Source organism: Pimephales promelas, chromosome 13, assembly GCF_988280905.1.
Source record: "Pimephales promelas chromosome 13, fPimPro1.hap1.1, whole genome shotgun sequence".
In the NCBI taxonomy this organism is placed as follows: domain Eukaryota; kingdom Metazoa; phylum Chordata; class Actinopteri; order Cypriniformes; family Leuciscidae; genus Pimephales; species Pimephales promelas.
This window is the reverse complement of record NC_142781.1, coordinates 2,335,131-2,349,395: the sequence shown is the minus strand read 5'-3', so window position 1 is coordinate 2,349,395 and position 14,265 is coordinate 2,335,131. Positions and strand designations below refer to the sequence as shown.

The 14,265-nt window shown below is 34.7% G+C and overlaps 1 protein-coding gene across 3 annotated transcripts in view; it reads left to right on the top strand.

The window, feature by feature from the left end:
- l3mbtl3 (L3MBTL histone methyl-lysine binding protein 3) overlaps positions 1-14,265 on the top strand; it is an 84,815-nt gene that overhangs the window by 25,680 nt on the left and 44,870 nt on the right. For all 3 annotated transcript variants that reach the window (XM_089118304.1, XM_089118302.1, XM_089118305.1), the window contains 5 exons: positions 599-690; positions 1,571-1,722; positions 5,826-5,902; positions 13,171-13,256; positions 13,597-13,707. In XM_089118304.1, coding sequence (XP_088974430.1) covers positions 599-690; positions 1,571-1,722; positions 5,826-5,902; positions 13,171-13,256; positions 13,597-13,707 — 518 coding nt within the window. The remainder of the gene's footprint in view (positions 1-598; positions 691-1,570; positions 1,723-5,825; positions 5,903-13,170; positions 13,257-13,596; positions 13,708-14,265) is intronic.

Sequence of the window (14,265 nt, the reverse complement as noted above, 5' to 3'; positions counted from 1 at the left end):
GGTTCATTAGTTCATATAAGGTTCATATAAGGTTCATTAATATACGGTTCGTTAGTTCATATAAGGTTCATATAAGGTTCATTAATATAAGGTTCATTAGTTCATATAAGGTTCATTTAAGGTTCATTAATATACGGTTCATTAGTTCATATAAGGTTCATATAAGGTTCATTAATAAAAGGTTCATTAGTTTACAACATACTATTATTAACATACTAATAATGAGCAATACATTTGCTGCTGTATTTGTTAATCTTCATTAACATTAGTTAAATCCATTGTGTGTTCATGTTCACAGTGCATTAACTAATGTTAACAAATACAACTCTTGATTTGAATAATGTATTCATAAATGCTGAAATTAACATTAATAAATGCTGTACACATGCACTTCATTGTTAGTTAATGTTAACTAATGAACCTTATTGTAAAGTGATACTAAAAATGTAGTGCTTTGACAAGCGTTATGCCTTTGAAACTGACTCTGATATTAATAATGAATGTGTGTGTGTGTCGTTGAAGTTGTGGTGTGTGGGTTGACTTGGACTGCAGTGTGTGTGTGTTGTTCCTCACGTGGCGTGTGTGTGTGTCTCTGTAGGGATGAAGGATGAAGAGTTCAGCTGGTCCTCCTTCATCAAACTGAATAAAATACAGACGGCCCCCAAAGCCCTCTTCCAGAACCAGAACATGGTGAGTGTGTGTGTGTGTGTGTGTTCAGCACATTACATTGGTCTCATGTCCACCAGATGGCACTGTTTCACTTCATTTAATAAAGCACTCACACTAGACCATGATCCTCAGCACACACACTTCACTTGATTGATTTGAACATTGATTGGATCATGACACGCTCCAGAGACAGTCAAATCTAAATTTATTCAGACAACATTTCTCACATTATTGCAGTTTCTCCACTATAGTTTGTATTAAATGACATTGTAATAAACAATGACAAGAACTTATCAAAGTTCTGATCTGACGATCAGTTGATATTTCATGTTGTTCAGTCTGTGGTGTAAAAATGTCGCATTTACAGAAAAAAACACTTCAGCAAAACAAAACAAATTTGTCTCTGGTAGTCACTGTATGAAGAAGTTTTGGGTGTTGTAGTGCCTATCTTAATGGTTCGCAATTATTGACTTAAACTAAGCTTACTTCTCTTATTATAACCACTTTGTATGAACGACATAAGACAGTTTTACGTGTTGAGTTGGCATCGGAGAGAACCAACGACGGTAAAACAACCGTGTTGCTCCGCCGTCCACACTCGTTTAATAATAATAATAATAATAATAATAATAATAATTTAAGAATTTTCTTTCTTACAGCTTCAAAATAAGAGTCCCAGTACAACTTCAAAATAAGAGTCCCAATACAAAAGTTGCATCAATATACCAAAATAAACACAAAATTAAAGAGTAACAAATATTAATAACATAAGCAAACTTGCTACTAATAAATGGCGCTTACAGGTTTACTTTATTTTGCTGTCCTCACTTACAGAAATGAACTGTAGTGTCCTCCACACACTAGTGTCAAAAATGATATGTGGCATCTGTATATGTTTCAGACGGTGACGCCGTCGGGCTTCAGGATTGGGATGAAGCTGGAGGCCATCGATAAGAAGAATCCCTCGTTCATCTGCGTCGCCACAGTGGCCGACATGGTGGACAACCGCTTCCTGGTGCACTTTGACAACTGGGATGAAGGTTACGACTACTGGTGCGTTCGCAGTCTTTGAATTAGTGTGTGTATGCGATGTTGCTGCTGTGTCACTCCCCGAAAGAGGACTTCTTTTATGATATTTTTTTTTTTTAATCAAAGTATACACTAACTTGCTTCAAGCCGTTGCGTATGCGTTTACATACGTGACCACATGAATGTTTTTGAAGAGCTGATTCTTGCAATTTTAACCCTGAACCAGTATATGTTGTTATAGTAAAGCACTGAAAGTTTATTTTACTCTCTAACCGCAAAGTAGGATATTCTTCCAACCATTAATATAATTTAAATTCTGGAAGTATCATTAAGTTTGGGCATTTCTCTCAATTTAACCACATAAATCACTCTTTTTTTATTTTTTTTTAATTGAATTTTCATATAATACAAATATAACAAAACATCAACCATGCCCAAAAAATAATAATAATAAATAAATAAAATAAAAATAAAATAAAAACTCTTTTTCATTGATTTTTATATAAAACAGGGCCGTACCATAATAAGGCATTATATTTTATGCAAGTCTGTAAACAAATATATTGGCTGAAATTGTGATGAAATGGAAGAAACTGAACAGGCATAAATCCAGTTGAGGATCTTAATTAAAGGAGTAGTTCACTTTTCAAAAAACTTTTGCTGATAATTTACTCACCCCCATGTCATCCAAGATGTCCATGTCTTTCTTTCCTCAGTCGAAAAGAAATTAAGGTTTTTGATGAAAACATTCCAGGATTTTCTCCATTTAATGGACTTCAATGGGGTCCAAACGGTTTAAGGTCCAAAAGACAGTTTAGAAGCTGACATCTTATCCACTAAGCAGAAGGCATACATTCATAGACAATAAATGAATGAGCATGAGGATAGATGACTTTAAGCATGAGTCATGTAGACTGAACTCAGTCTTAGACTTTAGAGATGCTTTATCTCACAATGTCATGATCAGATCACTGGAGGAAATACAGCTACATCAACTGTTCATTGACATAGTGAAAGTTGGATCCCTCATCCAAAACCAGTCCAGATACGTATTAAAACTGGCTGCCCTTGGAGTGCAATTCGTTTTATAATTGCCATCAACCAATGGTTAAAGTGGATGTGTTAATGTGCCCAACCGGTGTGATATCTCCTATCCCAGTTCAGGGCTGTGTAGACGATGTCCAGATTGCCTCCAGTGAAGAGAGTGCCATTAAAAACATCCTGACTCTTTTCTGAAGTGGTCCGGCATGGAGATTAACGACACTAAATGTGCTGTTCTGTACGAGAGGAGAAGTGGAGGGAACAGGTGGTACTGTTTCCTAAACTGATAAATGCCCTGTGTTCACAGTAGCAACAAAACCTGCACGTGTATTTTCTCTTCATGAGACATTGGACACAAAATGATCTGTCGAAGGAGCAAGTAAACATCATCTCATCAGAATTCACATCCAGGCTGGACTCGATTGACAAATGCCCACTGCCACTGACTCTGAGGTTAGAGGTTTTTAGACAGGTGGCACTAGCTGCGTTTCCATTACCCTTCAATTTGCGAAATGAAAACACATCAATTTCGCAAAAACTCCCGTTTATCGCAAAAAAGATTTTACGCTCGCATGAGGAGGTTTTTCAGGCAATTCGAAAAAGGATTTTTTCGCAAAACTGCAATGGAAACGGATTTTGCGCATTTACAGTCACCTGACTTAGAAGACGGAGTGTGTTTTAGGTCCGTGTCCGCAAATAATAATAATAATCATCATCATTAGCCTATTATAACATTTATTAGGCTACATATGTAGAAGACGCTTTTATCCAAAAAAGAACAAAGCAATTCGTCACATCTCATTCATAGTACAGGTTGGACAATAATAATAATAGGGCTAAGATTATCACAAATAAACACTCGATTTTGTAACAATAATTACAGGAATAGCCTCTCTAAACCTCAAAGAAATGCCATCAAGACATCGAAGCAGAAATAAGGGAGAAACACCAGGAACTCTGTGTCTTTCCCTGCCATTAATGCTTGGATAACACACCACGTCTCCTTCCATTAATAATAATAATAATGTCGAGTGCGGTGCATGGCTGTGAAATAGGTTATAAACCTACCAAAGTCCGTTGCCTTGATTTTTGGAATGACTTATCGCGAGAGGGGAAAAAAAGACGTTTTAGTCGCATAACATCGGTTAATTGAAACACCGTCACTTAGCAATAGTTTTTTATCAACATTTGGAAAATATCGCAAAAGTTTTGCGCAAATCTGTAATGGAAACGCGCCCACAGTCTCAAGCAGTACACCTATTCTCCAATGTTCGTATCTAACAGAAAGTACTGGGTGAAATGAATAAAGCAGTGGGCTTAGTGCCAAAGTGGTTTACGCACAGTACCCGTGATATTATTTTTCACCCCCGATGGGAAGGAGGGTTGGGTGTACCAAACATGATATGGATTTATACCAGCATGCAGATTTCCCATCTTCTGAACCTGCTGGATAATGATGGTTTAATGCATTGTTATTTTTACAGTAAGGGCTAGACTACAAGTTCTTCCAATCAAACTCAACCTTTCTATCTGGTTTCCTACAACTTGGGTTTCTCATTGTCTGCATCACACTACTACATAATCGCACGCCACGACAGAATAGTGGACCCCGACCGATAAAGGATTTTGAAGGCCGATACCGATACAAATATTTTTGGGTTTTAAAATCCGATATATCGGCCGATATTTTATTTATTTATTTATTCTAAACTGGACATGATAGTCACAAATGTTGTCCTGCTTATTTGAGTTAAGAGAACTGATGGGGATGATCTTTTAATTGTTATTCAAGCAATGTATGTCTCGTGACCAACTCAACGAGTGTTGCCGACAGGAACGGTGTAGAGCGCCCTCTGGTGGACAAACTATACAACTCCAACACTCATGACATGGTTCAAGCGTGTTTCGTCCGTTTTTAATTTTTTTGTTGAAATATTAATTTATCGGCCATTATAACTGCCGATACCGATATTTTGGAAAATGCCTAATATCGGCCGATAATATCGACCTACCGATATATCGGTCTGGCTCTAGACCTTATAGTGAAGGACATATCAAGGCTTTTCTCATCTTCTGTAAAAATGTACAAACTTTCTTGTTTAAAATCATTGTGGAGGTTGCATGTACCTTTGATTCTTCGATGGTGACACCAAGTCCTCCCAGAGTTGTGCCTTTTGTCATTAGTTTTGGTAACAGTGGCGGTAAATGATGCCGGATCCACAACGTCGAACTTCATCAGGCACGTCAAAACACACTCAGATAGGTCAGTCACTTGCTAATGTGAAAGAGATGTTAAATTTAGCATATCTAGTCATGGGTACAGTAACAAGCTAACCACCACAAAGTGTTGTATCCATATGATGTGACAGCCTTGGGTTAACATTTCACCTGGTCTGAGGGCTAGAGGGATGTGTTAAGTAGCAACACACTCACGGCAGTTTGTGAAATAGTCACTAAATTTAAATCTATTGATTTGTGTGCACGGATATGATTTTCTCATTTTTTTCGTGTTTCCAAATTCGTGTCTCTCAGCAGGGGGACACATCAGATGGCAAGAGAGACTTGAGACTTGACTCGGACTTCCAAAAAATGACTTTCAAATGACGTGTGTGTGTGTGTGTGTGTGTGTGTGAGGCAGGAGGCTTTTAGCTACTCATGAATTACTCAGGAGAAGAGGACTCTCTCTCTGTCGCTCTTCCGCTCAGTCACACGATCAGATCCGACAGCTCTGCGCTCTGAGAAGATTAGACTTTAAATAACAGAAGTACAATAGCCGAACAAATTCTGAAATAAATGATTTAAGGCTCAAGAGCCCAAATAAAGCAAACACTGATCTCCATAATGGTAACCAATTAGGATTTTCTCCTTCAGAGATTCTGATGTTATGGTGACTTCAAATGAAACACGGAGTTAAACCTCTGTTAATTCTCAATAAAAACATCTTTAGAAGTCAGTCTGGTTAGTAATGTGCATTTAAAAGGCTCAATTTGAATGATTCAGAATGTTAATCTTTCTTATAATGCATGAAATAGAGGACAATGTGTTGTTGCATTAAAATGCATTTGTGTGCATCTCGTTTTCTGCAGGTGTGATGCAACCAGTCCTTATATCCATCCGGTCGGCTGGTGTCGTGAGTACGGCAGAACACTCACCACTCCTCCAGGTGATGCAACTCTCTGACATCACAGTCCACAACACTAGCAGGCTCACACATCTTCTGATAAATAGAAATACATTTATTTCCCCCAAATAAATTCAGATTAGAAACACAATTACGCAACTGCTTCAGAAAGACTAGAACGATCTCGAGGAAGGTCTAGCCCCTCTCGCTGTAGTTTTTAAGCTCATGGATGCGGGACATTAGGATATATAAGACTGAGATATATAATAGCAAAACAGTATCAGACTCAGATAAATAATAGCAAAAAAGTATCAGACTCAGATACATAATAGCAAAACAGTATCAGACTCAGATATATTATAGCAAAACAGTATCAGACTCAGATATATTATAGCAAAACAGTATCAGACTCAGATATATACTAGCAAAACAGTATCAGACTCAGATATATAATAGCAAAACAGTATCAGACTCAGATATATTATAGCAAAACAGTATCAGACTCAGATATATTATAGCAAAACAGTATCAGACTCAGATATATTATAGCAAAACAGTATCAGACTCAGATATATACTAGCAAAACTGTATCAGAGTCAGATATATAATAGCAAAACAGTATCAGACTCAGATATATTATAGCAAAACAGTATCAGACTCAGATATATTATAGCAAAACAGTATCAGACTCAGATATATTATAGCAAAACAGTATCAGACTCAGATATATACTAGCAAAACTGTATCAGAGTAAGATATATAATAGCAAAACAGTATCAGACTCAGATATATTATAGCAAAACAGTATCAGACTCAGATATATACTAGCAAAACTGTATCAGAGTAAGATATATAATAGCAAAACAGTATCAGACTCAGATATATTATAGCAAAACAGTATCAGACTCAGATATATTATAGCAAAACAGTATCAGACTCATATATATTATAGCAAAACAGTATCAGACTCAGATATATTATAGCAAAACAGTATCAGACTCAGATATATTATAGCAAAACAGTATCAGACTCAGATATATTATAGCAAAACTGTATCAGAGTCAGATATATACTAGCAAAACTGTATCAGAGTCAGATATATTATAGCAAAACAGTATCAGACTCAGATATATACTAGCAAAACTGTATCAGAGTCAGATATATAATAGCAAAACAGTATCAGACTCAGATATATTATAGCAAAACAGTATCAGACTCAGATATATTATAGCAAAACAGTATCAGACTCAGATATATTATAGCAAAACAGTATCAGACTCAGATATATACTAGCAAAACTGTATCAGAGTCAGATATATAATAGCAAAACAGTATCAGACTCAGATATATTATAGCAAAACAGTATCAGACTCAGATATATTATAGCAAAACAGTATCAGACTCAGATATATTATAGCAAAACAGTATCAGACTCAGATATATAATAGCAAAACAGTATCAGACTCAGATATATTATAGCAAAACAGTATCAGACTCAGATATATTATAGCAAAACAGTATCAGACTCAGATATATTATAGCAAAACAGTATCAGACTCAGATATATTATAGCAAAACTGTATCAGAGTCAGATATATTATAGCAAAACAGTATCAGACTCAGATATATAATAGCAAAACAGTATCAGACTCAGATATATAATAGCAAAACAGTATCAGACTCAGATACATAATAGCAAAACAGTATCAGACTCAGATATATTATAGCAAAACAGTATCAGACTCAGATATATAATAGCAAAACAGTATCAGACTCAGATATATAATAGCAAAACAGTATCAGACTCAGATATATAATAGCAAAACAGTATCAGACTCAGATATAAAATAGCAAAACAGTATCAGACTCAGATACATAATAGCAAAACAGTATCAGACTCAGATATATAATAGCAAAACAGTATCAGACTCAGATATATTATAGCAAAACAGTATCAGACTCAGATATATACTAGCAAAACTGTATCAGAGTAAGATATATAATAGCAAAACAGTATCAGACTCAGATATATTATAGCAAAACAGTATCAGACTCAGATATATTATAGCAAAACAGTATCAGACTCAGATATATTATAGCAAAACAGTATCAGACTCAGATACATAATAGCAAAACAGTATCAGACTCAGATATATTATAGCAAAACAGTATCAGACTCATATATTATAGCAAAACAGTATCAGAGTCAGATATATTATAGCAAAACAGTATCAGACTCAGATATATAATAGCAAAACAGTATCAGACTCAGATATATAATAGCAAAACAGTATCAGACTCAGATACATAATAGCAAAACAGTATCAGACTCAGATATATTATAGCAAAACAGTATCAGACTCAGATATATAATAGCAAAACAGTATCAGACTCAGATATATAATAGCAAAACAGTATCAGACTCAGATATATAATAGCAAAACAGTATCAGACTCAGATATATAATAGCAAAACAGTATCAGACTCAGATACATAATAGCAAAACAGTATCAGACTCAGATATATAATAGCAAAACAGTATCAGACTCAGATATATTATAGCAAAACAGTATCAGACTCAGATATATACTAGCAAAACTGTATCAGAGTAAGATATATAATAGCAAAACAGTATCAGACTCAGATATATTATAGCAAAACAGTATCAGACTCAGATATATTATAGCAAAACAGTATCAGACTCAGATATATTATAGCAAAACAGTATCAGACTCAGATATATAATAGCAAAACAGTATCAGACTCATATACTAGCAAAACAGTATCAGACTCAGATATATAATAGCAAAACAGTATCAGACTCAGATATATAATAGCAAAACAGTATCAGACTCAGATATATACTAGCAAAACAGTATCAGACTCAGATATATTATAGCAAAACAGTATCAGACTCAGATATATAATAGCAAAACAGTATCAGACTCAGATATATAATAGCAAAACTGTATCAGACTCAGATATATAATAGCAAAACAGTATCAGACTCAGATATATACTAGCAAAACAGTATCAGACTCAGATATATAATAGCAAAACAGTATCAGACTCAGATATATAATAGCAAAACAGTATCAGACTCAGATATATACTAGCAAAACAGTATCAGACTCAGATATATTATAGCAAAACAGTATCAGACTCAGATATATTATAGCAAAACAGTATCAGACTCAGATATATAATAGCAAAACAGTATCAGACTCAGATATATTATAGCAAAACAGTATCAGACTCAGATATATTATAGCAAAACAGTATCAGACTCAGATATATAATAGCAAAACAGTATCAGACTCAGATATATTATAGCAAAACAGTATCAGACTCAGATATATAATTGCAAAACAGTATCAGACTCAGATATATACTAGCAAAACAGTATCAGACTCAGATATATTATAGCAAAACAGTATCAGACTCAGATATATAATAGCAAAACAGTATCAGACTCAGATATATAATAGCAAAACAGTATCAGACTCAGATATATAATAGCAAAACAGTATCAGACTCAGATATATAATAGCAAAACAGTATCAGACTCAGATATATAATAGCAAAACAGTATCAGACTCAGATATATAATAGCAAAACAGTATCAGACTCACATACATAATAGCAAAACAGTATCAGACTCAGATATATAATAGCAAAACAGTATCAGACTCAGATATATTATAGCAAAACAGTATCAGACTCAGATATATACTAGCAAAACTGTATCAGAGTAAGATATATAATAGCAAAACAGTATCAGACTCAGATATATTATAGCAAAACAGTATCAGACTCAGATATATTATAGCAAAACAGTATCAGACTCAGATATATTATAGCAAAACAGTATCAGACTCAGATATATTATAGCAAAACAGTATCAGACTCAGATATATTATAGCAAAACAGTATCAGACTCAGATATATTATAGCAAAACTGTATCAGAGTCAGATATATACTAGCAAAACTGTATCAGAGTCAGATATATTATAGCAAAACAGTATCAGACTCAGATATATACTAGCAAAACTGTATCAGAGTCAGATATATAATAGCAAAACAGTATCAGATTCAGATATATTATAGCAAAACAGTATCAGACTCAGATATATTATAGCAAAACAGTATCAGACTCAGATATATACTAGCAAAACTGTATCAGAGTCAGATATATAATAGCAAAACAGTATCAGACTCAGATATATTATAGCAAAACAGTATCAGACTCAGATATATTATAGCAAAACAGTATCAGACTCAGATATATTATAGCAAAACAGTATCAGACTCAGATATATAATAGCAAAACAGTATCAGACTCAGATATATTATAGCAAAACAGTATCAGACTCAGATATATTATAGCAAAACAGTATCAGACTCAGATATATTATAGCAAAACAGTATCAGACTCAGATATATTATAGCAAAACTGTATCAGAGTCAGATATATTATAGCAAAACAGTATCAGACTCAGATATATAATAGCAAAACAGTATCAGACTCAGATATATAATAGCAAAACAGTATCAGACTCAGATACATAATAGCAAAACAGTATCAGACTCAGATATATTATAGCAAAACAGTATCAGACTCATATATTATAGCAAAACAGTATCAGACTCAGATATATTATAGCAAAACAGTATCAGACTCAGATATATACTAGCAAAACTGTATCAGAGTCAGATATATTATAGCAAAACAGTATCAGACTCAGATATATAATAGCAAAACAGTAACAGACTCAGATATATTATAGCAAAACAGTATCAGACTCAGATATATTATAGCAAAACAGTATCAGACTCAGATATATTATAGCAAAACAGTATCAGACTCAGATATATTATAGCAAAACAGTATCAGACTCAGATATATAATTGCAAAACACTATTAGACTCAGATATATAATAGCAAAACAATATCAGATTCAGATATAATATAGCAAAACAGTATCAGACTCAGATATATAATAGCAAAACAGTATCAGACTTGGATATATAATAGAAAACAGTATCAGACTCAGATATATAATAGCAAAACAGAATCAGACTCAGATATATAATAGCAAAACACTATCAGACTCAGATATATTATAGCAAAACAGTATCAGACTCAGATATAATAGCAAAACAGTATCAGACTCAGATATATAATAGCAAAACTGTATCAGAGTCAGATATATTATAGCAAAACAGTATCAGACTCAGATATAATAGCAAAACAGTATCAGACTCAGATATATAATAGCAAAACTGTATCAGAGTCAGATATATTATAGCAAAACAGTATCAGACTCAGATATATTATAGCAAAACAGTATCAGACTCAGATATAATAGCAAAACAGTATCAGACTCAGATATATAATAGCAAAACAGTATTTGAGAGTGAAACACACAGAGTGTTTCACAGCAGCTTTACAGAGATAACAGGAAATATTGTAACAAAGTTTGTTTCTAGAAGAAAATAGCGTCACAGTCCAGCTGAAGTAAGTTCAGTGATGATTAATTTCAGATTAATTTATATCATTTAGTTCATTTATAAATATATAGTCACTCTGGAGAAAACGGTGTTGTCATCATTCGGCTCAGTTCAGTTCTCATGTAATGGTGTCAATGCAGGAGATCAATAATATTGATGAATATTAAGTGTCCCTGTTACAATCCGGCTCAAAGTCATGACACAAAGAGGACACTTCACAAGAAAGGTTTCATTAGAGAAAATATAAGTTTATTTAATGTTCAACCAATATTTTCTAAGGTCAAAACATAAAGTAATAATAGCAAATAAAATCAAATGAACAATCTTGGAAATGAGGTTTGTGAGGTTACGGATATCATCTAGGAAGACAAACTCAAGAACTCACTCTTTAAATAAAGACATAAAATGAGAGAGAACTAGATTTGATTTTCATCAGGGCAATCCCACACACCAAGGAGGAGTTAGTCCTAGAATTCTCACAAAAGAAACTGAAGATAAAAAAAGGGATTGGGCCGTAACAACTAAGCAAGTGGCAGGAACCCAAACTCCATCAGTGACAGAATGGAGAAAACCCTTGTGAGAACCTAGACTGAGTCGCTCAGTTCTCCTCTGATCATGAACAGTGTGTGATCATTACAGGTCAGAGGTCAGATTGGGTCAGTTCATTTATCCAGATCCATCTTTAGCACTGTCCCATTGTCATAGTTATCCCACAGTAAAAACTAGGACTGGGTATTGAGACAAATTTCACAATTCGATTCGATTTCGATTCACAAGCTTGCAATTCGATTCGATTTCAATTCCGATTCGATTCAATATTGATTATTTTGGATATCAGTTACAATAAATGGCAGTTTTTCTCAAGGGAATCAAATCTCTCAACTAATGCTGTAAACTATGGGAGTCTAGTTGTAGCCTATAGGCTTCATTAGCCTAATATGAAGGTAACAATGAACTGTTTTGTAGCTACACAAACACTTAAATTACACTTATTTATTTTTATAATGAGAAGATTATATGAAATATAAACATTTAAATGGTGGCTGTCATAAAAACTTGCCAGATTTATTCAAATATGCATTAAATATTGACGAACATTAAGATTATAATGCATATGTAATATGGTGTATATATTTATCAAAATGCTCCTCTCTGGAGTTATTTTTTCTAGCTGACTAACGAGTTTATGTGGGTTTTCTGAGGTAAATATGACGACATTGATTACAAGCTGTTTAACTGACGTCTTTCCACGGTTGAAACGCTGATTCAGTGAATCAATGTGACATGATCCGGATTTCGATAAGTTGTACTCTATCTTTAACACACTTTCAGATGCTCATTCATGTTTATTTGGCGCTGTGACTGGTATTATTAAGCCGGAAGAGAGATCAGCGCTGCTGCTTCTCCAGAGCGATCTCACGCCACAGCGACAAAACGCTATTTATGTTTTTGAATTTCTAAAGAAAATGGACGTAATTTGAAAATTGAGACTTTGTTTCATATCAATAGTAACAAAGGACAAAGATTATTGCGATTTTTTGGATGCGCGCAGCCGCGATACAATGATCCATTCATTCAAATGAAACAGGATGACTAATCGATTCTTGAGATTTAAAAATCGATATCGGTTCGTAAAAATGAGAATCGATTAATATCGAGAAATCGATATTTATTACCCAGCCCTAGTAAAAACCAGTGAGCACTGAGCAATACCAGCATGCTCTCAGTCAGACAGCAGTGAAGGAAGAGCGTGTGAGTAATGAGTAACCTGACCCTCCTCACACCCTCTGTACTGTAGAGTACCCTGATGAGAAGAACTTCTCCTGGGAGAAATATTTGGCAGAGACCAACTCACTACCAGCTCCTGCTCGAGCCTTCAAAGTGGTGAGTGTGTGTGTGTGTTTCCAAACATCAGTGAGTGGAGTCATGCCGAAACATCTGTCTGAACAAGTCTCTCTCTCTCTCTGTGCGTGTGCGGGTGTCTGAGGAGTGTGAGTGAGTTGTAACTTTTTTCCTCTTTCCTTTATTTTGTTTAGATATTTTGCTTTAGTGTATCAGTGTATTATCACGTAAGTGTGGAAAATGGGAACAAATTCAGATGGTTGCGCTCAACACGACCTGATGAGTCCATAACACTTGAGGACTGTCTGATTGTGATTAGCAGCGAAGTTGGTCCTCATTAAGGATGAGCAAGGTTGGCCTCTCTCTCTCTCTCTCTCTGCAGAAACCTCCTCACAGTTTTCAACCCAATATGAAGTTGGAGGTGATCGACAAGAGGAACCCGGTTCTGATCCGAGTGGCCACTGTGGTTGATACAGACGAACATCGACTCCTGGTGAGAAAATACTTTAAATATAATCATAAATAATAACAAAGCTACAGCTAACAGCAAAAATACTGAAAAAAACACATACTAAAAGAAAATAATACTTCAAAAGGGACATACAAATAAACCATGCCTGCAAATGATCACAAATATTAACACATCTTCAATTATTATTTTAAAGCTCGGGCTATTTTACTCCAATAGGTAACAGCATGTATTATCCATTAATCCCTTCCCAGATAGCAAACTGACATTGAATCAACGTGGAAATATGACATTGAAACAACGTTGATTTTGCTCATCGAATTAACGTTGAACCAACGTCAGACGCGTCATTCTTTCAAAACTAACGGAAAATCAACTTGAAATCAACGCGTTGTTTCAACGTTATGAAAGCAAACCAATTTTCGATTTTCATTTAGCTTTGAAGAATGCCGCGTCTGACGTTGGTTCAGCGTTAATTCGATGAGCAAAATCGACGTTGTTTCAATGTCATGAGAGACGTCGTTTCCACGTTGATTCAATGTCAGTTTGCTGTCTGGGTATTTACAAGTGCTAGAACGCATT